The sequence below is a fragment of the Trachypithecus francoisi genome, unplaced genomic scaffold (genome assembly GCF_009764315.1).
Source record: "Trachypithecus francoisi isolate TF-2019V2 unplaced genomic scaffold, Tfra_2.0 Lachesis_group21, whole genome shotgun sequence".
Lineage (NCBI taxonomy): Eukaryota > Metazoa > Chordata > Mammalia > Primates > Cercopithecidae > Trachypithecus > Trachypithecus francoisi.
This window is the reverse complement of record NW_022681467.1, coordinates 40,950,915-40,977,394: the sequence shown is the minus strand read 5'-3', so window position 1 is coordinate 40,977,394 and position 26,480 is coordinate 40,950,915. Positions and strand designations below refer to the sequence as shown.

At 51.6% G+C, this 26,480-nt stretch overlaps 2 protein-coding genes across 2 annotated transcripts; one reads left to right on the top strand and one right to left on the bottom strand.

Moving 5' to 3' along the window:
* Nucleotides 1–1,086: 1,086 nt before the first annotated feature.
* Nucleotides 1,087–11,369, bottom strand: RBPJL (recombination signal binding protein for immunoglobulin kappa J region like). Its single transcript, XM_033186536.1, has 12 exons — nt 11,266–11,369; nt 9,962–10,070; nt 8,537–8,662; nt 6,556–6,626; nt 6,260–6,375; nt 5,817–5,991; nt 4,629–4,766; nt 4,085–4,194; nt 3,664–3,816; nt 1,906–2,061; nt 1,668–1,771; nt 1,087–1,562 (listed from the first exon to the last, which is right to left on the bottom strand). The coding sequence occupies exons 1-12, from the start codon at nt 11,285–11,287 to the stop codon at nt 1,289–1,291; spliced, it is 1,554 nt and encodes a 517-aa protein (XP_033042427.1). The 5' UTR covers nt 11,288–11,369; the 3' UTR covers nt 1,087–1,288.
* Nucleotides 9,648–24,653, top strand: MATN4 (matrilin 4). The gene is made up of 11 exons (XM_033186535.1): nt 9,648–10,038; nt 12,623–12,729; nt 13,441–14,010; nt 14,728–14,850; nt 16,772–16,894; nt 16,991–17,113; nt 17,206–17,328; nt 19,586–19,999; nt 20,099–20,251; nt 24,118–24,225; nt 24,308–24,653. Exons 2-11 carry the CDS (start codon nt 12,657–12,659, stop codon nt 24,364–24,366), a joined length of 1,869 nt encoding a protein of 622 aa, XP_033042426.1. The 5' UTR covers nt 9,648–10,038; nt 12,623–12,656; the 3' UTR covers nt 24,367–24,653.
* Nucleotides 24,654–26,480: the final 1,827 nt, after the last annotated feature.

The following is a 26,480-nucleotide window of genomic DNA, read 5'->3' as shown; positions in this document are numbered from 1 at the left end:
AGACTAGGTAGAGGGTGGGTAGGGTGGTCAGGAATAGATTGTGATTCTGTCCATCAGCCCCATGCAGAGAGGCCCCTCTCTCAACTACATTATTGCCCAGTCAATCCCAGGAGTTCTGTCCAGGGCTATCCTGGGAAAGCTTTGTTTCAAAAGGGTCCTGTGGTCACCTCTGGGCCTGGGGTGCACCCTTGCTTGGGATGGAGAGATAGCTAGTAGGGTAACATCCCCAGGGCAGGGACGAGGACTCAGGATGCCAGCTGCCTCTGCACCCTGTTCCTCCTCTAGAAAATGTCAAAAAGGTAGGCGCTCTGCTCCATCAGACTTGTGGTTATTTTCTTTCTGTGCAGGTCCCCTTTTTGTGTGTGTGGGTGCGAGGGTTGGGGGAGGCACACTTGGGGAGGTGGCTCATACAGACCAAACTCTGCCTTGGATAGGGTTAATTTTAATGCAGCCGTGGAAAGCCTGATCCTCAGGACTGCATCCTGCTGGGCCTGTGGGAAAAGTGACTGGGGGGACAGTTAAGGCGGCAAGACCTCATCACTGTTCAGGCACCTGCCCAGCCACCAAAGCTGTAGGCCAGGGAGCAAACACAGGCAAGGGTACTCTGCTTGGCTGCAGTCAGAGGGATTCTCAGGAGGAGCAGGTCTTTGTGCTCCAGGGAAGGACACAGTGCTCTAGGTGGGAACTGGTGTCCCAGGTGGGACCAAATGTCCCAGGTGAGACTCAGAGAGACCCGGTGCTCCACGTGGATCTAATATTCCAGGCAGGACCTGGTGCTCCAGGGTCCTCGTGCCCCAAGAGCTTGCCCCCTATGCCTGGGTGTGTGAAGCTGTGTGTTTTCTCTTCAAGAGAGGACACAGATGCCTGGAGGGTAAATGTCTCAGACTTGGCTCCTCTGGGCATGTGAAATTGTGTGTGAGAGGCAGGGAGAGCTGAAGAGAGAAAAGGACAGAGGGATAGGGCCACACAAATAGATTCATAGACTAAGTACTGAGGGGGAGGGGAGAGAGAGAGGTTTAGAGACAGAGTGAGAAGAGATGAAGACAGGGAGAGCCACACAGGATGGACACAAAGACAGCACCACTTAGGTCGTGTCTTCCTGTATGTGTAAGGAGGAGGGAGGGAGTGAGCCAGGTAAGAGCCACCAGGCCCGCTTTGTAGGGTGAGCCTTCAGCTGCCCTTCTACAGCAAAGGGGCAAGGGAGCAGGGCCTAGATCCCAGAAACACGTCCCCGCGCCTGGCTCGGGCACAGCCCTCCGCGGTGGGCAGCCAGGATTCCTGGGCGCGCCTAAGTCTGGATGAAGAGGTGGAAGTTGGTGCGCGTGAACTCCTGATGGATGCTCTCCAGAAGCGCGTCAGCGTCGGTGGCGGGCTCGGGGACGCCGGTGTGACCCGGCCGCGCGCTGTATTCCGGAGTATAGGTGAAGGAGAAGGCACTAGGGTAGAAGAGCCCGTCGGAGCGCACCAGGCTTACGGGGATTGTGATCGGAGCGCGCAGCCAGCGCCAGTCACTGCAGAAGGCCGCCACGTCCGGCACCACGCACACCAGGGACCGCGGGCTCCTGGGGGTGGAGCACCAGGGTGAGAACTGCGGCGACTCTGACGACGCGTGCGCACCCTTCCCCAGCTCCCCAGGGCCCAAGGGAGGCTGCCTCCCCACCCCTTACCTGTACATGGTTTCCGCCTCCACGTCCCCAAACCACACCTTGAGCCCCGCATGGAAGTTCTCTCCGTGGAGCTCCAGCGTGGCCACGTCGCCGCCGCCACTCAGCTGGGGGAGGGTGGGACCAGGTGAGGTGAGAGAACCCAGCAGGGCGGGAACCTGATGCCCCCCACTCACTAGCACTCCCACTCTCCACTGCAGGCAGGGTCCCCCTGCCCAACGCCCCTAGCGCCCGGCTTCACCTCTAGGGTGCTGATGAGAGGCACCGGAGTGACCGGTTCCAGGGTACACGCCAGACTGGTGCTGAAGGAAAATTCCACCGACTCGGTGCCGATGATGGTCCAGCAAGAGCTATCGTTAAGCAGAGCCCTGTTCGCCTCCTTGGGGCAGGGAGAAGCCTGGGAGGAGACCCGAGGGGAGGAGGCCGAAGCTTCTCATGGTGGCCACCAGCGTAGGGAGCCAGCATGGCACGTGGGCTTCTGCATTAGACTGAACTGGATACTAATCCTAGGCTCTGGGGTTCACTTGTCCCCTCAGCTTGGACAGTGCCCTTAAGTTCTCTCACTTAGAGTTAAGTAAGCTTGTTGGGCTAGCTGATTTTTCCTTCCTTCCTTCCTCCCTCCCTCCCTCCCTCCTTCTTTCTTTCCCTCCCTTCCTCCCTCCCTCCCTCCCTCCCTTCCTTCCTTCCTTCCTTTTCTTTCTTTTTCTTTTTCTTTCTTTCTCTTTCTTTCTTTCTTTCTCTCTTTCTTTCCCTCCCTCCCTCCCTTCCTTCCTTCTTTCCTTCCTTCCTTTCGTCCATCCTTCTTTTTTGAGACTGAATATTGCTCTGTCACCCAAGCTGGAGTGCAATGGCCTGATCTCAGCTCACTGCAACCTCCGCCTCCTGGGTTCAAACGATTCTCCTGCCTCAGCCTCCCGGGTAGCTGGGATTACAGGTGCCGGCCACCACACCCAGATAATTTTTTTTGTATTTTTAGTAGAGACAGGGTTTCACCATGTTGGCCAGGCTGGTCTCAAACTCCTGGCCTCGTAAGCCTCCTGCCTCAGCCTCCCAAAGTGTTGGGAGTACAGGTGTGAACCATTGGCCCGGTCTGGGATAGCTGATTTCAAAGGGTGTTTTTTCTTGGGATTCCAGAATTCTGTTTTTTTTTTAAACTTTGTACAATTCTATGCTCTAACAATCTACAATTTTAATATTCTTTGGGAAGGAATATTGTTCCTTTGGGAAGGAATATTCTTGGGGAAGGAATAATACTTGCTATTTTCCACAAATTATAATTCAATCTCCTAACATTCTATGATAATATTCTTTTGGGAGTACTACTGCTTAATGATAATGATGATTTTCCACATTCTATAATTTCCTACATTCTGTGTCTTTATCTGTGCTTTGAATAGTCTTTTCTCAATAATTCTCTGCTCTCTATTACCTATCATGATTTTTATTTACATTCTACAATTTTATATCCCAATTTATTATTATTTTTTTTTGAGATGGAGTCTCACTCTTGTCACCCAGGCTGGAGTGCAATGGTGCTCATTGCAACCTCTACCTCCCGGGTTCAAGCGATTCTCCTGCCTCAGCCTCTCGAGTAGCTGAGATTACAGGCGCCCACGACCATGGCCAGCTAATTTTTGTATTTTTAGTAGAGATGGGATTTCACCATGTTGGCCAATCTTAGTCTCAAACTCCTGACCTCAGGTGTTCTGCCCACCTCAGCCTCCCAAAGTGCTGGGATTACAGGCGTGAGCCACCGCGCCTAGCTATATCCCACGATTTTATGACTCTAAAATTCTTTGGGAAGGAATATCACTTCATACTATTACTTATTACTATTTTTCTACATCCTATGATTCTGTTCTGGGGTCTATGATTTTAATGTTCCATGGGAGGCTGCTCAGGAAGTAGCAACCATGGTGAGGATGATGATCTTACATTCTGTGGTTCTCTGCATTCTCACTTTCCAGGACACTTGGTGCTGGTATTCTCTGCTTCTTACCTGAAATTGCACCACCTTCTCTGTGGCAAGGCATAAGTAGGTGCCACCCTCTCCTGAGGGACTGCCAGGAAACTGGAATGCACACTTGTGCAGCTGGGAGATGGGCTCATCCACATCAAGGAGCGCACACTGTTTGGCTACTTTACGAATGATCTGCAATGGAAGGGTGGTAAGAACGGTGGTGACAAGGAGCCTGGGTATCCAGAGGCTGCCCTCCCAGCCGGCTCTCTGCTACTCCAATAGCCACACAGGTACTAGCAGACTCCCCCTGAGCTTTGACTTCTGTCTGGTCCTAAGCGACACTGGGTGAGAATAGGTGTCTCCATGCCTTGCGGCCTCACTCTCCAGCCCTGCCTGTGTGTGCCACACTCTCTGCATAGATCTGAGGGGACCCCTCCAGGCGTACCCTCCCTTGCTATACCATGGGAGGTAGAGTGATGCCGGTGAGCGTGCAGACGAGCTGCACCAGGGAGCCATAGCGAACGTAGCCCTCTCGCGGTGGGAAGTCTCCTTGGGAAGGATGCCCATCAGCTGGGGGTCAAAAAAAAGCAAGGGACAAGGTTTTCAGCTGCCCCCAAGCTTCTGCCTTAAACCCTGCCTTCTTGCCTCTGGCTTTTCCTCACATCACACATGGGCCCTGCGGGAGGGGGTGGTTCTCAGGGGAGCCGCTAACACTGAAGTTTTTAATTCTGGAGAGGCCATCTGAGGCCATCCTCACAAATGTCTGCTCTGGGGGCAGGGGTTGGGGGCAGGCAGTTTAGCTGATATAAGGGGAAAGGGCATGGATAACAGAGTCAGAATAGCTTGAAACAGTCATCAGCTCATTGGGACTGTGGTCAAGTCTTTTTGTGTTTCTGAGCCTTAATCACATGGGGCAGAGTTTACCTTCCTTAAGGAGTTGTGGTGGAAGTTAAATAAGCTAATGTATGTGAAGTGCCAGCCCCAGGGCCTGCAGATGTCATTACCCAGGTGGAGTGTGAAGGCAGCCCACTGTCGCGCACTGGCCACAAAGGCCCCGTCCTCCACAGAGAGGTATCGTGTGGAGACTGTCTGAGAGCGCAGGCGGTTGAAGAGAGAGACCTTTGAGCCGGAGGATATGCACACTGTGAGGGTGAGGGTGAGGGTTAGGGTGAGGGTGAGGGTGAGGGTTAGGGTGAGAGGAGAGGGTTAGGATTAGGGGTTAGGGTTGGGGTGAGGGTGAGGGTTAGGGTGAGGGTGAGGGTGAGGGTGAGGGTGAGGATTAGGGTGAGGGAGGGGGTGAGGGTGAGGGTTAAGGTTAGTTGGTGCTATCAGTGCCCTGGCCTGGCTTGGTCCCTTGGACATTCCAGACAGTTTCCAATCCTCTGTCCTTGTGCTGGCCTGGCTAATGTGCCTACAGGCCTAGACACATTGGGCAATGTGAACTGGGCATTCCCAGTTCACAGCTATTTTTCTAGGGCCTGCTGCAGTCCTGGTTTGGAACCTTTGCCTGCTCCCTCCTTTTCCTGCCTGGACATCTTTCAGTTCAAAACAAAAGTAAAACTTATTTATTGTTATTATTTTTTTTGAGACAGCATCTCACTCTGTCACCCAGGTTGGACTGCCATGGTGCTATCACAGTTCCCTGCAGCCTCGACCTCTTGGGCTCAATTGATCTTCTGATCTCAGCCTCCCAAGTAACTGGGACTGCAGGTGCAGGCCACCATGCCCGGCTAACTTTTTTTTTTTTTTGGTAGAGACAAGCTTTGGCCATGTTGCCCTGGCTATCCTTGAACTCCTGGGCTCAAGTGATCCGCCCACCTCGGTCTCCTAAATTGTTGGGATTACAGGCATGAGCCACTGTGCTCCGCCTATGTCACTTTTAGTCTGTCCCTAGTTCAACCCCCTGCCTAGTTCAACCTCTGCCTAGTTCAACTTTTGTCTGTTCTGGGACCCAAACTCCCAACCTGGAATTTGGTATCCGTCCCTTTCCTCTCTGCTTTTCATCCTCCAACTTTTCTCATCCCCAGGCCTGGGCCTCACCCTCTCATCCAGACTCCTTCCCTTCTCGGCTCCGACTCCACTTTTTCCACTCTGACCCCACCCCTATAGCGCAGCCTACCCCCACCTTCGCGCCCCAATTTAGCTGCTCTGGGCTTGGATGCACCTCCCGCGTCAGGCCCCGCCCTGCTCACGATCGGTGTTTTTGAGTGACTGCTTCTTCTGCGAGGGCTTCGAGATGACCTTGATGAGGCGGCTGTGGAAGGTTCCCAGTTCCCGGCCCCCGCGCAGCACCAGCCGCAGCACCAGCCGGAAGTGCTTCCTCTTGTCTGCATCTGAGATGTACAGGGTCTTGGCGCAGCTGAATTCCTAGGGGGCTCGCGGGGACAGGGCCGTCTCATCCCAGCCCTCCCCTGTCGGATGAACCAACCTCTTCCAGATATCGACGTCCGTCCCGTCGGAGGTGACCAGAAGCTCCACCATCCAGACTCTTAGGCTCTGCCTTAAGGCAAGACCCCGGCCTCCCAGTCTCCCCACCTATCTCTTGGCTTTCGGAAGGGAGTAATAAAGGAGACCTCCTTTCCCAGTAGAGGCAGGGATGGGAGTAGGAATCGGACCCCTTCCCGTGCGCTCTCACCCTGGAGTCCGGCTGCTGCTCGAAATTCAGCTTCTGCGTCTCAGCGGCGCTGCCGGACGCGCTGTCCAGTCCCATGTAACCGCAGACCGTGGGCCCCGTCTCCCCGGCCTGGTGAGCTGGAAAGGGATGCGAACTGGCTCTGGAAGGACTCGGGAGGACGCAGGTGCCAGACAAGCTTAGCGCTCGCCGCCAGAGGGCGCGGGGAAACTGCGCCTGCGAACCGCCCCTCTCTCGGGCCCAACCTCGTGCTTCTCCCTACAGAGCAGGCGGCCGGCAGCCCTTGAGTCCGCCCTCACCTTGGTCCTGCCCTGGCTTCACCCTCCATCCGGGCCCCGAGAGGTAGACACACGGCGGGGGGCAGAAGAACCTGCGGAGATAAGTGAGTGATGGATTCGTGCATCCATCTCCACTCGGCTGTCCTGTAAGCACCGCACGGTAGTAGCATAAACCCAGCAGAACCTTCTTTTCCTCCTCCCGCTCCCACCCCTCTCCCCACGCGTTTTCATGACTGTAAACCCCATTCATATCCAAACCCTTATTGTTTTTACACCCCTCATTCAACTCATCAGAGGGTCGTGTCCACTCCACCTTCAAAATATAATATATTCAGAATCCACTGGCTTCTTACCACCTGACCCTTCATCCCAGCCGCCATTACTTTTTGCCTGGACCACAACATTAGTCTTCAAACTGGTCTATTTCCAGAAAGTTCTGTTTCTATCTCCTTCCCATTTCACACAGCAGCCACAGTGCTCCCTCCTTCTCCCCTCCCCTCGCCCTCCCTCTCTCTCTCTCTCTCTCTCTGTTTCTCTCTTTCTCTCTCTTTCCTTCTTTCTTTTTCTTTTTTTACTTTTTGAGACAGGGTCTTGCTCTATTGCCCAGGCTGGAATGCAGTAGCTTGATCTCGGCTGTCTTGGCTCACTGCAACCTCTGCCTCCCCAACTGATCCTCCCACCTCAGCCTCCTGAGTAGCTGAGACTACAGACACGAGCCACCACACCCATCTAATTTTTGTATTTTTCGTACAGACATGGTTTTGTCATGTTGTCCATGCAGATCTGGAACTTCTGGGCTCGAGCAATCTGCCCACCTGGGTCTGCCAAAGTGCTGGGATTATAGGCATGAACCACCAGGCTGGCCAGAATGTTTTGTTAAAAACATGAGTCAAATAATGTTAACTCCTTAAAATCCTCCACTGGTTAAAAATTAAAAGTCCTCCTGCGATCCGACCCCTGCTTCCCTCTCCAACTTACTTCCTACAACTCCTCTCTCTGATTTCAGCCACTGTGACTTCTTTTGTACCTTAAATAGGCCTAGTTGGTACAGCCTCAAGGTCTTCCCATTTTCTGTTGCCTTTTTTTTTTTTTTTTTTGAGACTGAGTCTTGTTCTGTTGCCAGGCTGGAGTGAAGTGGCATAATCTCGGCTCACTGCAACCTCTGCCTCCTGGGTTCAACCAATTATCCTGCCTCAGCCTCCTGAGTAGCTGGGATTACAGGCGCTCACCACCATGCCCAGCTAATTTGGTATTTTTGGTAGAGAGGGGGTTTCACCATATTGGCCAGGCTGGTCTCGAATTCCTGACCTCAGGTCATCTGCCCACCTTGGCCTCCCAAATTGCTGGGATTACAGGTGTGAGCCATTGCGCTCAGCCCTTCTGGTCCTTCTAACTGTAGCATGCTTTCCCCAGATTTTCTCCTGTCTGGCTCCATTTTAACATTCAAGTTTCAGTTCCAATGTTACCTCCCAAAAGGTCTCTTGACCTCCTTGACCTTTCTAGCTAATGTCTCCCCTGCCTTCAGTTTCTGTCAAATGGCCTTGTCCAGTTTTCCTTTTAGTGCACATCATAATCTGCAAGTGTCTTGTTACTGATTTGTGGGGGAGTTTACTGTCTGTCTCTTCTACACTTGAGTGAGAGTGTGGGCTAAGGAGCAGGGGCTGTTTCTGTCTTGTTCAGCTGTATGCCCAGTGCCCAGCAGTACCCACAGTACCTGGTGCATACATGATAAACACTCAGTAAGTAGTTGTTGAATAAATCAATAAGTGAATAAATGGGAGAATGAGTGAATGAATGGAGACAGGAGATTCACAGGAAATCTCCTGCTATAGAACTATAGACCAAAGTAGGGGCTAATGGTGGCTGAGGGTCAAGGCCCTGGTCGACCAATAGTTGAGATTTCAGCCCTGAGGCCTCTTCTAAAAGAGGCCCAATGGGTGGATAGAGGGGTGCATAGGGCTGACAGTTGCAGAGACTTGGGAGGGGCTGCCGAGGCACCTACCGCTTCTCATTTCCGTACGATTTCTGGGCCACCTTGGCATGCACGATCCGCACAGTCTGTTCACACTGTTGCTGCAGGCACCTGCGCACGCCTCCCCTCAGAATGGTGGTGTGCTCTGGGGATGACCTGGGAGTGGGGCAGGCAGGTCGACCGGCCACAGGAAGGAGAAGGGTCAAGGCGGCACAGGGTCCAAGTACTCAGGTTGAGTAAAATGAAGTGGGCAGGGAGTTAGAGTAAGTGGCGGGGTTGGGGGGGACTGCTCTATATTCTGCCCCCGTGGGATCAGGAAGAGGAAGCATTAGGTAAGGAGGAGACTTGGCTGAAAATTGTAGGCTAAATATTTAGGCTGCGAGGTGCTCAATGAGGCCTGCATGGAGCCCACGGGACCACCCAGGTTCCACTCTGCAGGTCTGGCATCATGCCCATTGGAGCCCAGGGCCATAGGGACACATGGCTGTGACACAAAGGCCACACTTATACTGGTCTTGGGATGGAGAAGAGTATTTTAGGGCTGATGGAATTGGTAGAGATGAAGCTTCTCCATCCTAGGGAGCGGGGAGGGGAAGAGGGAGCCTTTATTGGGCTCCTGGCCTGGGGCGCTCTCTAGCCTCCTGCCTGCAAACAGAAAAGGGCCCAAAACCTTGTCCCCAGGATGGGGGGTGACCTGGGGGAATCTGAGCCTTTCTGAGGCCAAAGTCATATTCTTCCCTTTCTCCCATGAGAAGTGACCTGTTGCTGTGTGGGCTTTCCTTCCCTTGATTACAGAAGTCAAGGCAGATGACATTGGTTCTGCAGAGTTAGCCAGGTTAGAGCCTAGAGGCCTGGTGGCTTCTCAACCTGGGGTTCTTGAACGATGTGGGTGGGTGGGTCCAAGCAATTGCAGGGACTAAGTAGAGGAGGGGAGGTGGGAGACATTTGGGGGGTTAGCAGGTTGAGGCCAGGAGAGCCATGAAAACTGAGGCTGTCCTTCTGAGCCCTTTATCCTCTTGGCAGGACCGGAGTCTCTCCTCACTCCTGGAGGGGACAGCGTAGGACCGCACCCTCGAAAGCCAGGCCAGACAGGCAGCAGCCACAGCCAGAACCGCTCCACCCCTTGGGGCTCTCCTTAGGGAAGTGCCTTCTAAGCTTCCAATGAATTCCGGCTGCGGAGTGTGGCTGCCCCAGTCTCCCCAGTCTCCTGCTGTAGCCGAATTCCAGCCTGGCCCGCAGCTAGCCCTGTCTGCAGCTCCAAGGGTGGTAGGATCAGGGGGTGCTGGGTTTGCCCCGCCTCAGGAGGAAGGAGGGCGATGCCTCCCTACCAGTGGGAGGGGTTGCAGCCTGCGCTTCCCCTCCCCACCCACCAGCCCTGGGTTAAATGCGGCCGCCGCCTCTGCGTGCTCCAGCTGCCTGGCAGTCCCCACCTAGGGCACGCTGCCACACCGTTACCTGGTCCAAGTGCCCGGGAGGCTCCGCCTGTCGGCTTCGCTCTGCAGCTGCATCTCTGATCTGTCCCGCAGGCTCAGGTGAGTCAAAGGGTTGGGAGGCATTGAGGGGTCTGCAGGGGAGTAGGCATCAAGCCAGATCAGGCAACTGTATTTTAGCAGAGGCACCGCCTATGGTGCCCTGTCTGACCTGCAGTGCCCTTCCCCACTTCTGCAGGGTCCTTTCCAAATCGAGCCCCCACCAGCAAAGCCATCAAAATAGGGTCATCCCTTTTCTACTCTCGTCCCTCCAGGAACCCCCTGAAATGTCCCTGAGGGACATTTGAGAAATTATTTACAGGCCTCTCCTCCCTTGCTGCTCCACTCCCTCAGCCCCACCTCAGGGCATCTCTGAATCTTTCTTTTTAATGCAAGGATTAACTCCTCAGAGGAATCCCGAGTTCTAGTGTAAATCCTGCCAGACATCGCTGTGTGCCCTTCAGCAACACACTATCCTCTCTGGACCTAGTTCCTTTCTTTGTAGAATGAGGGGTTTGGAAAGGTGATGAACTTTGAGGCAGTCGCTATTGTGACTTTCTAGGATTCCTGGGGTGGAGGCAGGGTGCCAGGTGAGAAGTTGGTTCAGACCAGGAATGGGATGAGGGGAACCTTAACCAAGATTTGGGGGCCCAGAGGCGTCTCCAGGTGGGAAAGTATGGGAGGGGGCAGAGGCCCCTTGTGCCTTAGCCCTCATGCTGCCCAGGGATGCTGGCCTCGCCTGTGGCCCAAACCAGAGAAGGGTTCCCCGCCCTCCCACTTCCACCAGCACTGCCACATCTTGCTTGGTCGCCCTCCCACGACCGGCCCTGCCAGAGGGATTTCTGTTCTTCTACCAGGCCTGGGAGGGGAAAGGGGAGAAGAATCTGGGATGAGAAGGTCGCCTGGAGTGAGAAGCAGGCACTGGCCTTGCTCAGAATAGGCGCATTCACGGAATTGGGGGGCGGGGGCGGGGCTGCGGTTGGGTTAGGGGCGGCTGGCTCTCTCTGCCAGGAAACAGCAACAGAAAAATGGCTAACACAGCTTCAGCATGGGGCACGGGGGTGGGGTAGGAACTGGAAGGAAAAGAGGTTTAGTGACTTCCAGGCGCCAGGGGGCCTCCAGAGGGAGAAGGGGAACCAGGAGCCCTAGGTTCTAATCCTGCTTTTGCAGCTCGGCGGGCTGCCTTGTTGGGGCTTAGTTTTCCTATTTGTACAGTGGGGCGGGGTGGGGTGGGGGGTCCTTTGTAGTTCTCACGGGGCGTCTACGGGCCACGGGAGGGTGAGCGCTCACCTGCTGCCCCTGCAGGGTCCATGGCGGCTCCACGGGGCCCCAGCTGCTCACTCGCCGCCCCTGGACGAGTCCAGTGCTACTGTGGCTGGAAACCTGCACACCCCTGCTCCCTAGCTCCTGCGCGGGATATATCCTGTCCAGGCCTTATCTCCAAGGCCCCGGACCCCAGCCCCCTGTTTGCTCGGAGTTGGCGCACCTGCTGGGCAGATGTGAACTTCCCACGCCCCCTGCCATCTCGGGCGTCCCCTGGCGGTCGCTCCTGAGAGCAGGCGGGAAACAGGCCCCAAGCCGCGCGTTCTTGTGCGCGGTGGGTTTTGGTCCACTGGCTGCCGCGCCACCACGCTCAACCCCCGCAATAGGGCGCAGCCCCTCCCCGCCGCCTGCGGTTGGGCAGTACGTGTCTGTGTTTGTGTGTATGGAGGAGTCTGGCGGAGGGGAGTTGACGAGTTGCAAAGACAGCCACACAGAACCTTGTGTGCGTAGGGGAGTGGGCCGAGGTGGAGAAGGGCTTCTGTCTGCAGAGGTTCGCCTGGCAGGAGGAGAGGCACCAAACGCCCAGAATGGCTCACAGAAACCAGCAGGCGTGGGATTCTGTCCTGTCGCAGCCATTTTTTGGTCGAATGACTTTAGGTACCAGCGCTTAACTTTTCTGAGCCTCAATTTCCTTGTCTGTATGATAGGGACAATCACAGCCTTACTCTTACAATTGCAGAGAGGATTAAATGCCACAATGCGTGACGAGCGTTTAACACTGTGCCTGACATTTAAGAAAGACCTTTTTTTCTGTTTAAATTTTTTATATTTGTATCTACATATCTATTCTTATTTAGTATTCTGCAGTTCCACAAATAATCTCTTGTGGGCTGAGCGTGGTGGCTCATGTCTGTAATCCCAGCACTTTGGGAGGCCGAGGTGGGAGGATCACCTGAGGTCAGGAGTTGGAGACCAGCCTGGCCAGCATGGCAAAACCCCCTCTCTCTACTAAAAATACAAAAAATTAGCCAGCTGTGGTGGCAGGAGCCTGTAATCCCAGCTACTCGGGAGGCTGAGGCAGGAGAATCACTTGAACCTGGGAGGCAGAGGTTGCAGTGAGCCAAGATAATACCACTGCACTATAGCCGGGGCAACAGAGCAAGACTCCATTTCAAAAAGAAAAAAAAAAAAAAAAGAATCTCTTGCGTTTCCCACCAATTCCACTGTGATGAGAATTTTTAAATTCTGAAACATTTCAAACATGCACAAAAATAGAGAGATTAGTAAAATAAACCCCTAACTCTCTTCCCCCTCCAAGTGCCTATCACCCAGAATAAGAGCTCTGTAAATAATGTTTCTTTTCTGTTTTCCTTCCTCCCTCCAGGCTCTGACAGCTCCATTCTCTGTCCCCAAGCGCCATGAGAGGCCTTCTTTGCTGGCTCGTGTTGCTGTTCCTTCTTCAGCCCTGGGAAAGCCAGCTCCAGTTGGCAGGTGAACTGGGGCCCAGACCTCACCAGTGGGAGGAGGGGAGCAGAAGCAGGTCCTCCTTCTGCAGCCAGCTCCTCCTGCTGGGGAGAGAGAAGCTAGGGCTTTGGAACATATGGGACTGGGTTTAAGTTTCCCACTTCAGCTTTCTGGGCCCCAGTTTCTTCATCTGTAGGATGTGGCTTAGTTTTGGGCACATGCAGTAACTGCCCATTGGGTTTTTAATTTGGAAAAATTATTTGAAAACATGAAAAAACCAGGAAATTTTACATAAAAATCCCTGTTTAGTACTTTTCTTGAAAAATCCAGGGATCTGCTAACATCCAATTTGCAGGCGCATGGCAGCATTTGGATGGAGCTTCCTGCCCAATTAGGAGTGATGGGGACTCTTTGGGTCTCCACCGTCCTAACCCAACCAGTTCATCCATGTTCCCTGCCTGGTCCCTGCAGGCTTTGAGTTTGCGACGCTTCCTTGCCCCCTCGTCAATGGGTAATACCTCCTCAGAATAGCCCTCAGAGCTGTAAGATGAGGGAATTTGTGAAATCTCCTAGCCCAGGTACTAGGCACACGCCGAGTGAGTGCATCTATCTAATCTGCGTTTGCTGTGCTGGGCGCTGTTATGCCGTCATAGCAGCATTTCCTCTGGGTTTCCCTGGAGTTCTCCTCGGAGGTGAGGCTTTGCTGACCTAGGAGAGTCCTCACTGATCTCCCCGCAGGTCCCAGGTGTCACACTGGGCCCCTGGATCTGGTGTTCGTGATTGACAGCTCCCGCAGCGTGCGCCCTTTCGAATTCGAGACCATGCGGCAGTTCCTCGTGGGCCTCCTCCGAGGTCTGAACGTGGGTCCCAACGCCACGCGCGTTGGCGTGATCCAGTATTCGAGTCAAGTGCAGAGCGTCTTCCCTCTCCGCGCGTTCTCGCGCCGCGAGGACATGGAACGCGCCATCCGCGACCTGGTGCCCCTGGCGCAAGGCACCATGACGGGACTGGCAATCCAGTACGCCATGAACGTGGCTTTCAGCGTGGCCGAGGGCGCGCGCCCGCCGGAGGAGCGCGTGCCGCGCGTCGCTGTCATCGTGACAGACGGGCGGCCCCAGGACCGCGTGGCCGAGGTGGCGGCACAGGCACGCGCCCGCGGCATTGAAATTTACGCGGTGGGGGTGCAGCGCGCGGACGTGGGCTCCCTGCGCGCCATGGCATCGCCCCCGCTAGACGAGCACGTCTTCCTCGTAGAGTCCTTCGACCTCATCCAGGAGTTCGGCCTGCAGTTCCAGAGCCGGCTGTGTGGTGAGTTAGGAGGGTGCTGGAGTGAAGCTCGAACTCTTAATCCAAATGCTTGGATTCCTTTCCCACCACAGTAAATCCCATCCCGTGGGGTGGCCCCGCACTTTCCAGTTAGAGCTGCTCTGACCTACCGCAGGCTGTGTCAGATTTCAGCTCTGACCACTTCTGCTCAAGCTCCATCAACAAGGAGCAAACTATAGTTTCTTGCCCTGCCCCCCGCCACAGCTTACCACAGGCTTAATGTCAAACTCCAGCACCAACCCCCTGCACACAAGGAACCAGTGATTCTCAAAGCTAAGAGGGATGGGCTGCTCTAAAGAGTCGTGGCCCTCCCACATGGGGTGGCTTCTTCCGTTATCATCTTAGCTCCTCCCACAAATGCTACAAGAGCTGTTCCAGGCACATTTTGAGTTTATTCCGCCCATCTCGATTTAACACCTCTCCACCTCCTACCCACTCCTGCCCCTGTGTAGTCCTGTCTTAGCCCACTGACATGTCTAATTGGGTGCCTCCTCTTCTGAGCCTACTCGCAGGGGCTCCTTAAGCCTTATTCTTTCCCTAAGCCCTCCCATTTGGTATGGCCCCTCTCAAATTAGTTATTTACTTCTGAAAGCCGTTTGAAGGTGATGCCTGCCTCGGACCCCATCCCCATCCCTCTCTCTCTTGTTGGAGGCTTCTGCCCATCTGTTCCCTGCTAATTCTAGTCCTGTGTGTCCTCAGGGAAGGACCAGTGTGCTGAGCGGGGACATGGTTGCCAGCACCAATGTGTCAATGCCCCGGGCACGTTCCACTGCACCTGCAACCCGGGCTACAAGCTAGCAGCAGATAACAAGAGCTGTTTGGGTGAGAGCTACCCCTGTTCTGCAATCTCACTGCTCCTGAACATTCTTTAAATCTCCATTGCCCCAACATCAGACCAATGAGTCTGGAAGGGCCTTTGGCAGTAAAAGCACACATCCATCGCTTTACAGACCTAAGAAAGAAAGGTATTGCCTGGGGTCACACAAGTCCCTGGTGGGAGCCCACAGTTCAGTGTGCTTTCCGCCCTCTTTCTCACTGTTTTCAGACTCCAATTCTTCTCCCAAACTTGTTTCTGTTGTCCTCTCCTCTCCTCTCCTCTCCTTTCATTTTTGAGACAGAGTCTTGCTCTGTTGCCCAAGCTAGAGTGCAATGGTGTGATCTTGGCTCACTGCAACCTCTGCCTCCTGGGTTCAAGCGATTCTTGTACCTCAGCCTCCCAAGTAGCTGGGATCACAGGCGCCCACCACCACACCCAGCTATTTTTTGTATTTTTGGTAGAGACAGGGTTTCACCATGTTGGCCAGGCTGATCTTGAACTCCTGACCTCAAGTAATCTGCCCACCTTGGCCTCCCAAAGTACTGGGATTACAGGCATGAGCCACTGTGCCCGGCCGTTTCTGTCTTCTTACAGGCACATCCTTACAGTTTCTCTTCTTAGATACTGTTGGGGGGTCTTTAGTTAGGTGGGTCTCCCCACTCATGCCGCCCATGAGCTCTTTGTGTGCTGCTCACCCGAGCTGCCCTTGCTGCTCCCCTCTGCCCTTGCAAATCTTTCAAGATTCTCTCTCTTTTAAGAGATAGGGTCTTGCTATGTTGCCCAGGCTGGTCTCACACTTCTGGGCTCAAGAGATCCTCCCGCCTTTGCCTCTCAAAGTGCTGGGATTACAGGTCTGAACTGGTTCTTCATTTTTGTCTTCTGAAAAGCTATGGCACAGAATACCTTGCTTATGCAATTGGGTTTTTCACTGAGTGCCAGGTTAGTATTAGACATTGTGCTAGGAGCATTACACCCATTATTATCTCTCAGTCTCACAACAACCTGGAAAAAGAAATCATGTAATCCTGATATCCCAGATGTCAGCCGGGGTCTTCTTGTTTCTAGAAACTAAAAGTTGGCTTGAACTCTGATCTGATGACTGTTTAACATTCAAATCCCTCTCCAAGACCTCTGAAACTCCCCCAAGTGCTTATGTTCTGGTGGTCACCTCTTGCTGTGAGCCTCTGCTAAATTCATTTGATTTATGGATCCTCTGTCATTTCTCAACCCCGCACATGCTATTCTTGTTCCATGCATGTTAATCAGCCTCTTCTTTGGTTTACATACTTGTATGCAGGGGGCACACACAAGTGTGTATGTGCTAAGTAACTCATAGCACGCACACACACACACACACACACACACAACTCATTATAATTGAATATTAGACAGCTTTGTTTCTAAAAGTCCTCAGTCAGCCCAGTACAAGGGATTTTTCACGGGCAGCCTCAACCCACAGAGTTACTCATCTTCATACTGGCTCTCTTGTTCTTTTTTTTTTTTCTCTCTCTCTCTCTCCACTCTCATCTCCTTTCCAGGAACCCCAAATACTCACTTTTTTATACAGGGTAATTATCGTGTCTCCAGTCCAGCTCTCGGCCATCTTTGCCTGTCTAGACCATCAAGATGCTCAACAGGGTAATAGTTCCCCAACTTCCACAGAAGGAAACTGTGAATAGCAATCATTCTTTTCCATTATAGTCTCATTTTGCAAAGAGAAAAATGGAGGCTCAGACAGGTAAAATGGCCAAACCTGTCCTCTGTAAGTCAGAGAGCATCTTGAGGACAGGGCCCCTGACTAATTAGGTCAGGTTTGTTGGGGTTGGGGCCCAGGCATAGGTATTCTTACACATTTCCTCAGGTGGTTGTGCTACCAGAGCTGAGAAGGGCAGCCCTGGGCATAGACTGACCCCATCTCTTCCTCAGCCATTGACCTGTGTGCTGAAGGAACCCATGGATGTGAGCACCACTGCGTCAATTCCCGGGGCTCCTATTTCTGTCGCTGCCAAGTTGGCTTTGTACTCCAGCAGGACCAGAGGAGCTGCAGGGGTGAGCAACACCGCCGCCCTCCCACCACACCCTGGACTGTGGCCTGCGAGGGCTCCAATCAGAGGCAACATCTTGCTGTTTCTTCCCTCCTGCCAGCCATTGACTACTGCAGCTTTAGCAACCATAGCTGTCAGCATGAGTGCGTTAGCACCCCTGGTGGGCCACGGTGCCACTGCAGAGAGGGCCATGACTTGCAGCCCGATGGGAGGAGCTGTCAGGGTGAGACGGCCTCTCCTACATTTGTGGGAGGGGTAAGAGATCTAAGCTGGTGGGGTCCATCCAGACTCATCCTGACCTGTCTCTCTTTTCAGTCCGGGACCTTTGCAATGGCGTGGACCATGGCTGTGAGTTCCAGTGTGTGAGCGAGGGCCTCTCCTACCGCTGCCTGTGCCCCGAGGGGCGGCAACTTCAGGCAGATGGCAAGAGCTGCGACCGTGAGTAACGGGTGGGAGGGCGTTCTATTGGCTTCTGCCCCATTGCCCACATTCAGAGTGTCCTTGACTTTGCCCTTGCTGTGGCCCCCAGGCTGTGGTGTGAATGTGTGTGTGGTGGGGGTGACATTGGAGGGTATACCATTTCCTGCCTCCATCTCTTTTCTACAATCCTCTATTCTGCTGTCAATGTTAATTTAAAAAATACATACTAGATTACATTCCTCCTTCGTGCACAAGCCTTATGTGGCTCACCAATGCCTACAGAAGAAAGATCAAATGATTTACCCCTAAGTGTTTCAAATGGTGAGCAGAACCACATTAATGAATAATGAAATCAAATCTCTGGGTTACAACCAACATTAAAAAAATAAAGAATGGAAGACAATATAGAGTTTGCTGCCTGTAGAGTTATATTATTTCTGAAACTTTAGTTCTATGTGAAATGTCTCATGATGTATTATCATTATTATTATTTTTACTGTGGGCTGTGATAAAAATTTTGAAACCACTGCCTTAGGTCATCACGATCTAGCTTCAGCCAACTCCATCTGCCCATCTCCTGTCACACTTGAACATTTCAGTCTTCCTGGCCTGCCCCTCCTTGGATGTGTCAGGAACTCCCTAGATCCCAAGCCTCTGCACATCCTGCATCCCACCTTCTAGACTGTCCCTTACTGCCTTGGCAAACTCCTACTGAGCTTTCAAGACTGTCTTAGTTTATTCAGGCTGCTATATCAAAGTACCATAGACTAGGTGGCTTAAACAATATTTATTTTTCGCAATTCTGGAGGCTGAGGAATCCAAGACCAAGGTGCCGGCAGATATGGTGTCTAATGAAAGCCTGTTTTCTGATTTTTAGATGGCACACCTTTCAAAGCCTCCCCAAGCCAACACACACACACACACACACACACCAGTCTTCTTGCTGTGTCCTCACATGGCGAAGACAGGAAGCAAGTCCTCTTCAGACTCTTTTTTTTTTTTTTTTTTTTTGAGACTGAGTCTCCCTCTGTTTCTCAGGCTGGAGTGCAGTGACACAATCTTGGCTCACTGCAACCTCCGCCTCTGGGGCTCAACTGATTCTCCTGTTTCAGCCTCCAGAGTAGCTAAGACTACAGGTGCATACCACCATGCTTGGTTAATTTTTGTATTTTTAGTGGAGATGGGGTTTTGCCATCTCAGCCAGGCTGGTCTCGAACTCCTAACCTCAAGTGATCTGCCTGCCTCGGCCTCTCAAAGTCCTGGGAGCCACCAAGCCTGACCTCTTCAGACTCTTATAAGGACAGTAATTTTACTCATGAGCGCTGTACCCTCATGTCCTCATCTAATCCTAATTACCTCCACAGATCTCACCTCCCAAGACTAAAATTAAGGCATAGGGTTTCAACAAATGAATTTTGGAAAACACATTTATTCAGTTTATAACAAAAATCAGATAGAATGCCATCACCTCCAGGCAGCCTTCCTTAACAACTCCAGGAAGAATGCACTGTTCCTACCTTGGGGTCCCTGAATGCTCTTCTCTTCTAGCACTTTCCTTGACCAGAGCATATGGCATGTCTGACTTGCTCTGCTCTGTCCTCATGGATCAGGATTATGTTTTAATTCTTTCAAAACCTTTCAAAACCTCCCCACGCCAACACACACCACATTTTGGTCCTAGCCAATTCCCTGGCTCGGAATAGGGGAGGTGACATTGTAGAGTCATTCAGGAGCATGGGTTTTGGAGTCAGACGGACCTGGTTTCATGTCTTGGCTCAGTCAGTACTAGCTATGAAGTCGGGGGCAGTCACTTTATCCATCAGAACCTCAGGTTATAGAAAATGGGGACAATACTCAAGCTTTCTGGGAGGATTGAGAATATATATAAGCACTTCACCCAGTACCTGGCACATCGTAAGCTGTCGGTAAATAATGGTTTTGTTATTATTATTGTTAATACCGGTACGTGCTTAGAAGTGTGCCTGATACATAGTACATGATCAATAAATGGTAGTTATTGTGGTCATTATGATTGTTGTTAAAAAGATGCTTTTAGCAGAGTGTCTGGTTTGTTCTAAGCACTGAATAAATGTCAAGGGCAATGATGATGATAATGTTGATAATTATTATTATTTAGCACACTGCCTGGCACAGGAAGGACTCAGGAAATGTTGTCTGTTGTCTAATAAATGTTGGCGAATGAACGACTAGATGTATAGACGGCTGCCGCCAGTCAAGAATCTGGTCCTCAATTCAAGCTCTTCTGGCTGTGCAGGGTGCCGGGAAGGCCACGTGGACCTTGTTCTGCTGGTTGACGGCTCCAAGAGCGTGCGTCCACAAAACTTCGAGCTGGTGAAGCGCTTCGTGAACCAGATTGTGGACTTCCTAGATGTGTCCCCCGAGGGCACGCGCGTGGGACTGGTGCAGTTCTCGAGCCGCGTGCGCACCGAGTTCCCTCTGGGTCGCTACGGCACCGCAGCCGAGGTGAAGCAGGCGGTCCTGGCTGTGGAGTACATGGAACGGGGCACCATGACAGGGCTGGCGTTGCAGCACATGGTGGAGCACAGCTTCTCAGAGGCACAGGGTGCACGGCCCCGTGCCCTCAACGTGCCTCGCGTTGGCCTGGTCTTCACAGATGGCCGCTCCCAGGATGACATCTCCGTGTGGGCAGCGCGTGCCAAGGAGGAAGGTGGGCTTGTCATGGGACACAGTGGGCTGGGGTTGGGTTAGACGCGGGCAGGCAGCTTTCCCAAGGCCTAGGGCACCCTCTGAGTCCCCGGCCCTGTAGGCATCGTCATGTATGCCGTGGGCGTGGGCAAGGCGGTGGAGGCGGAGCTGCGTGAGATCGCCTCGGAGCCAGCTGAATTGCACGTGTCCTATGCCCCGGACTTCGGCACCATGACGCACCTGCTGCAGAACCTCAGAGGCAGCATCTGCCCAGGTGAGCGCACCTCTCTCGGGGCTCCTCCTCTCTCTCATTGCCTGCCCTCTGATATCTCCCCTTCCTATTCAATCCCTACCTCCTCTGTAGTTATAGCCAGAGGTTAGGCTTATTAGACAGAGCTTTGCTGCTCCAGATGTGGTCCGCAGGCCAGCGGCAGGGCGGTCACCCAGTAGCTTCTTAGAACTGAGGCATTTCTGGTGCTCTCCAGACCGAATGAATCAGAATTTGCACTTCGACAAGATTCTCAGGTGATTTGTAAGCACGTTAAAGTCTAAGAAACCCTAGACTAGGCTACCAGTCCCCCAAATCAGTGGAAGTTCAGAATAACTTGGGAATTTTTTTTGAAGGCACAGCAGACAGCATTTGTAAGTGGAGTCACAGCATATATCCCCTGAACTTGTTAGAATTCAACCCTATGAACTTGGCAAAGTGGCAGGACTGAATATATTTTAAGTATGCAAAGGCATGTTTTTTCCTTTCCTTTTTTCTTTTTCTTTTCTTTCTTTCTTTTTTTTTTTAAATGTGGACAGCATACCTCATAAGTGCAATCCCTCTACTTCATCATCTGGTGCTCAGCTGAGGAAAAGGAGACTAACTCTACTTGTGGAGGAGAAGGGGGCTCTTGAATCCTGTGTACTGTGCTCTAGGTGATACAGGGAATGTCTCCAGGGTAACTTTTACCCTAGAGACTTTAGACACTAACTCAGGCTTAAGATGTGATTCTTCTTCCAGTTTATCAGGCTCCAGCTCCAGAAACAGACTAAGTAGGGCTGGTCTGGGTCTGGAGAACCTGTTTTTTTTTTAAATATATGTAGTGGAGCTGGTTGCAGTGGCTCATGCCCATAATCTCAGCACTCTGGGAGGCCAAGGCAGGTGGATCACTCGAGATCAGGAGTTCGAGACCATCCTTGGCAACATGGTGAAACCCTGTCTTTACCAAAAAATACAAAAATTAGCTGGGCAAGGTGGCAGGAACTGAGGCAGGAGAATTGCTTGAACCTGGGAGGTGGAGGTTGCAGTGAGCTGAGATTGCACCACTGCACTCCAGCCTGGTGACAGAGTGAGACCCTGTCTCCAAAAAAAAGTATATATAATATGCTATATGTGCTGTATTATATAATATATATGTGTGTATGTGTGCACACACACACACGTGCATGTATATACATATACAAATATACACACACACTCCTTTCCCCAACTCTCCTCCCTTCCCGCCTCCCAGCTAATTCTAATTATTGTGGCTCTTTCAGATTAGGGGCTCTTTCAGAGCTCTTCATGTGCTGACTCTTGCAGGCCCTGCAGTGTGACTTTGGACAAGTCACTTACCCCCACGCCTATCTTAACTTTCCTGTAACGGGGAGGCACTAGCTGTCCAAGGTTACCTGTAGCTCTTGAGTTCTAAGAGAAGTCTGGGTTCTGTGGTCAAAGCTCTTTACCAATTGGTGGTATGACTATTCCCTGTCTCCAACCCTTTGTTTCTCTATCTGTGAAGTTAGGGGTCTTTGTGGATTGTTATCAATAGCAAGACTTACAGCAGTTTGTTCATAGTACATATAAGACTAAGATGAAGACACAACTTTTAAATCATTACAGTAGTGTTTTCAAAGGTTAAATGGCAGGCATTGTGCTTATTATTTCACTACCTGTAATCCTTTTTCTTTTTTTTCCTAAGGTACTTTTGTTGTAGCATTTTTTTTTTTTTCTGAGTTATTCCCTGTAATCTCTCTCTCTCTCTTTTTTTTTTTTTTCCTTTGAGATGAAATCTCATTCTGTTGCCCGGGCTGGAGTGCAGTGGTGTGACCTCGGCTTACTGCAACCTCCGCCTCCCAGGTTCAAGTGGTTCTCCTGCCCCAGCCTCTCGAGTAGCTGGGACTACAGGTGCGTGCCACCACACCCAGTTTTTTTTTGTATTTTTAGTAGAGACGGGGTTTCACTGTGTTAGCCAGGATGGTCTCGATCTCCTGACCTCGTAATCCACCCGTCTCGGTCTCCCAAAGTGCTGGGATTACAGGTGTGAGCCACCGCACTCAGCTTCCCTGTAATCTTAACAATGGCACATGCTTATAGAATTTCAGTGAATCTAAGATACCATTCATTTTAAGATTCACCACTATTTTATGTACTGCTAAGAAAAAACATGTGCCAATTTTAATTGTAAGACCTCCTGCCCAACCCCCAATATGTTGATGTGTGGGGAGATAGAGTTGGATCAGGGTCAGTGGTTCCTAAAAATTAGGTCACACCAGAATCACCTGGTGGGCCTTTAAAAACAAATTGCAGCTGGGTACGATGACTGACAGCTGTAGTCCCGGCACTTTGGGAGGCCGAGGTGGGCAGATCATGAGGTCAGGAGATCAAGACCATCCTAGCTAACACAGTGAAACCCTGTCTCTACTAAAAATACAAAAAATTAGCAGAGCATGGTGGCACGCGCCTGTAACCCCAGCTACTCAGGAGTCTGAGGCAGGAGAATCACTTGAACCCAGGAGGTGGAGGTTGCAGTGAGCCGAGATTGCGCTACTGCACTCCAGCCTGGGTGACAGAGCTCAAAAAACAAAACAAAAACAAACACAAATTGCTGGGCTTCAATTCTAGATTTTCTAACTCAGTAAGTCTGGGATGTTGTCTGGTAATTAGCATTTTTGATAAATTCCTACATGATGCTGATGCTGCTGGTCCAAGGACCACACTTTGAGAATCACTGGTCTAGTTGAAATACACTATAAAGCAGTGGTTCCCAATTTTTCTGGCACCAGAGAGTGGTTTTGTGGAAGACAATTTTTCCAAGATGTGGTGGGGAGGATGGTTTTGGGATGATTCAAGCACATTACATTTATTGTGCACTTTATTTCTATTATTACATTGTAATATACAATCATGTAATAAACAGATCATCAGGCATTAGATTTTCATAAGAAGGCTGCATGCACTGGATCCCTCACATGCACAGTTTACAATAGGGTTTGTGCTCCCATGAGAATCTAACAATGCCATTGATCTGACAGGAGAGGAGCTCAGGTTGTAATAGGAGTGATGAGGAGCAGCTATAAATACAGATGAAGCTCCCTTGCCTGCTGGCTGCTCGCATCCTGCTGTGTGACCCAGTTCCTAACAGGCCACGGACTGGTACTGGTCCATGTAATGTGCTGGTACTGGTTCATGGCCTGGGGGTTGGGGACCCCTGTTGTAAAGTATTTACTTGAACCAGGCAGTGTTTTAGATCTGTGCTTTTTCACAAAGGTAGGCAGTATCTATTTAATTACAATTGATTAAAATAAAATACGTTTTAGTCCTTTAGTAGCACCAGTCACATTTGAAGTGTTAAACAGCCACATGTAGCTTGTGGCTACTGCTTTGGACAGGGCAGGTGTAGAACACTTTCATCATTGCATAAAATTTTATTTGGAGAGTGCTACTCAAAGTGTGGTCCGCAGACCAGGAGCATCAGCATCATTTGGGAGCTTGTTAGAAATGTACCTTCTGAGCTCCTTCTCCATTCTGAATCCGAATCTATATTTTAACAAGCTCTCCTGATGATTCCAGTGAGCATTAAGGTTTGATAAACAGTCTTGTAAGTTTCGCGCGCGCGCACACACACACACACACACACACAAGTGAATGAATCATCGAAGCCATTAATGCATACATTCTTTCATTATATCCATTTTATAGATGAGGAAACTGAGCTTAGAAAGGTTAGTGAGTTTTTCAGTATCTCACAGCTTCTTAGCTTGGGACTCAGCCCAGGTCTCTCTGAATCCAACGCCCATATACTCAACCATAGGCCCAGTGCAGGGAAATCAGAGGGCCAAAGCTAGCGCAATTTCTCATCCCCCTGACCCTCTGTGCCCGGCTTACAGAGGAGGGCATCAGCGCAGGGACAGAGCTTCGGAGCCCATGCGAATGCGAAAGCCTCGTGGAGTTCCAGGGCCGCACGCTGGGGGCGCTCGAGAGCCTGACGCTGAACCATATCCTTTGGGGCTGGTGGCGCGGGCTAGAGGGAAAGTGAACGGACCTCTGCGAACCCCAGCGGCCTCCTTAACCGCTCACTGGCCCAGCTGACGGCGCGCCTGGAGGATCTGGAGAACCAGCTGGCCAACCAGAAGTGAGGGCCACGGGCGGCCCAGACCCGGGCTGGGGCGCGGCACCATGGACAGTGCGCCGGGGCCAGGCAGAACCTGGACCCGTCGGGCTTGGGCTGTCGGGGCGGAGGTGCTGGCGGGCTTCCGACACTGAGCTGAGCTGGCCTCGCCCGGACCATTAGGCGGACTGCTGGGCCAGGGGGATAGCGGGTGGTGGCGGAAGGGGCACGTGCTAGACCGGCATGCCCTCGCCGCGTGCTGCCCTCAGTTCTTTGTTGGATTTATTTGTTTTCTTAAAAAAAAAAAAAGAAAAAAAAAAGAAAAAGAAAAAAAAAATCTGATTTCCACAGGGTTCGTTTTTGGGGCTTGCTGCGCCGCCAGGGGGAGGGGAAGCCAGACGGAGCGCACTCTGGCGGCGCCCGGGCGGCGTCTCCTTGGAGAAAGGCGCATTGTGAGGGGGTCGGGCTCGGGGGCAGGAGACCCGGCGCTGCTTCTTCCCCCTGCTTGTTTATTCAGCCGAGAACAGATGGCTCCTTATGCAGGCTGCAGGAAGGGAGGGGGCTCAACAGGAATCCTTGGGGTCTGAGCAAGCCTGCGCCATCCCATTCCCCAGCGGATTGAACGCTTCGCTCTCCGACCAGGCCTATCCCATAGTGCCCCCAAATCTGGCTCAAAAGCTGCTAGGACTGAGTGCTGGTGGGGGTGCGGGGTGGGGGTGGCATTGGTGGGAAAGTGAGAGGCAGTAATTGAACCCCTAAATGGATGGGGTGGGAGTGGATAGATGAGCTTTGCCCGATTTTAACTCCCTCCTGTACTAGGTAGGAAGAGAAGGAGGTATCAGGACCCCTGTCTGCCCAGCCTGTGGCCTTCCTTCTGTCACCCTGCCAACCCCTCCCAAAACACCTCTATCAGCAAAGAACACAAACCAGTACCATTTCCCAGGTGCATGCAAGAAACCACGAAGTTTAAAATGCTTCCAGTCCTAGAGTGATTGGGGGAAAATTATTTTGTGTTTGTTTCCTCATCTGCAAAGTGGAGATTGAAATTTTTACCCCCAAGGGTGACGGGGAGAATCAAGGACATTCTTCTAAGGCATGTGACATTGTGCCTGGTACCTATCAGGCCCTCAATTAATGGTAGCTATTAACTATTCTTATAGTAACAGCTAACATATTTAGTGTTGGGCGTTATTATAACTGATTTGCAGGTATTTTCATTTTATGCTTGCAACCACCTTGGAAAATAAGAATTATTGCCTTTATCATCCCCATTTTACAGATGAGGACACCGAGGCATAGAAAGGTTAAGTTTCCAACAGTAAAATAACCAGTACGAAGCTGAACCAGGATGTTTCCTGTGGCTGCTCTGATAAGTCACCACAAATTGCATGGTTAACAACACACATTTATTACCTTACAGTTTTTAGGTCAGAAGTCTAAGATATGTTGGCAAGGCTTTATTCCTTCTGGAGGCTTTTGTTTCCTGGCTTTTTCCAGCTTCTAGAGCCTACCTGAATTCCTTGGGTAATGGCCCTACATCACTTCAGCCTCAGTTTCCATCAGCACATTTCTCTCTGACTCTGAGCTTCCTGTCTCTGTCTAATAAGGACCCTTCTGACTGTATTGGCATGACCTTGATAATCAAAGATAATTGTCCCATCTCAAGCTATCTTTTTTTTTTTTTTTTGAGATGGAGCTTTTGCTCTTGTTGCCCAGGCAGCTGGAGTGCAATGGCGCGATCTCAGCTCACTGCAACCTCTGCCTCCCTGGTTCAAGCGATTCTCCTGCCTCAGCCTCCTGAGTAGCTGGGATTACAGGCGTGCGCCAACACTCCCGGCTAATTTTTTGTATTTTTAGTAGAGACTGAGTTTCTCCATGTTGGTCAGGCTGGTCTTGAACTTCTGACCTCAGGTGATCTGCCTGCCTCAGCCTCCCAAAGTGCTGGGATTACAGGCGTGAGCCACTGTGCCTGGCCTCAAGCTCTCTATCTTAACCACATCAGCAAAGTCCCTTTTGTCATGAGAGGTGAAATCACAGGTTCCAGGGATTAAAACGTGGACATCTTTGCAGGGAAGGCCATTCTGCCTACCACATGAGGCTTGAAGCCAGGCTGACTGACTTCAGAGCAGCTGCTCTTAATTA

Coding starts and splice junctions, on each gene's coding strand:
- RBPJL (XM_033186536.1), bottom strand. CDS start 11,287: ATGGACCCTGCAGGGGCAGCAG. Junction 8,663..9,961: donor CTCCCGGGCACTTGGACCAG/GTAACGGTGTGG, acceptor CCCCACTCCCAG/GTCATCCCCAGAGCACACCA. Junction 6,627..8,536: donor TCGTACGGAAATGAGAAGCG/GTAGGTGCCTCG, acceptor TTATCTCCGCAG/GTTCTTCTGCCCCCCGCCGT.
- MATN4 (XM_033186535.1), top strand. CDS start 12,657: ATGAGAGGCCTTCTTTGCTGGCTCGTGTTGCTGTTCCTTCTTCAGCCC. Junction 20,252..24,117: donor CAGAGGCAGCATCTGCCCAG/GTGAGCGCACCT, acceptor CCCGGCTTACAG/AGGAGGGCATCAGCGCAGGG. Junction 24,226..24,307: donor CGAGAGCCTGACGCTGAACC/ATATCCTTTGGG, acceptor TTAACCGCTCAC/TGGCCCAGCTGACGGCGCGC.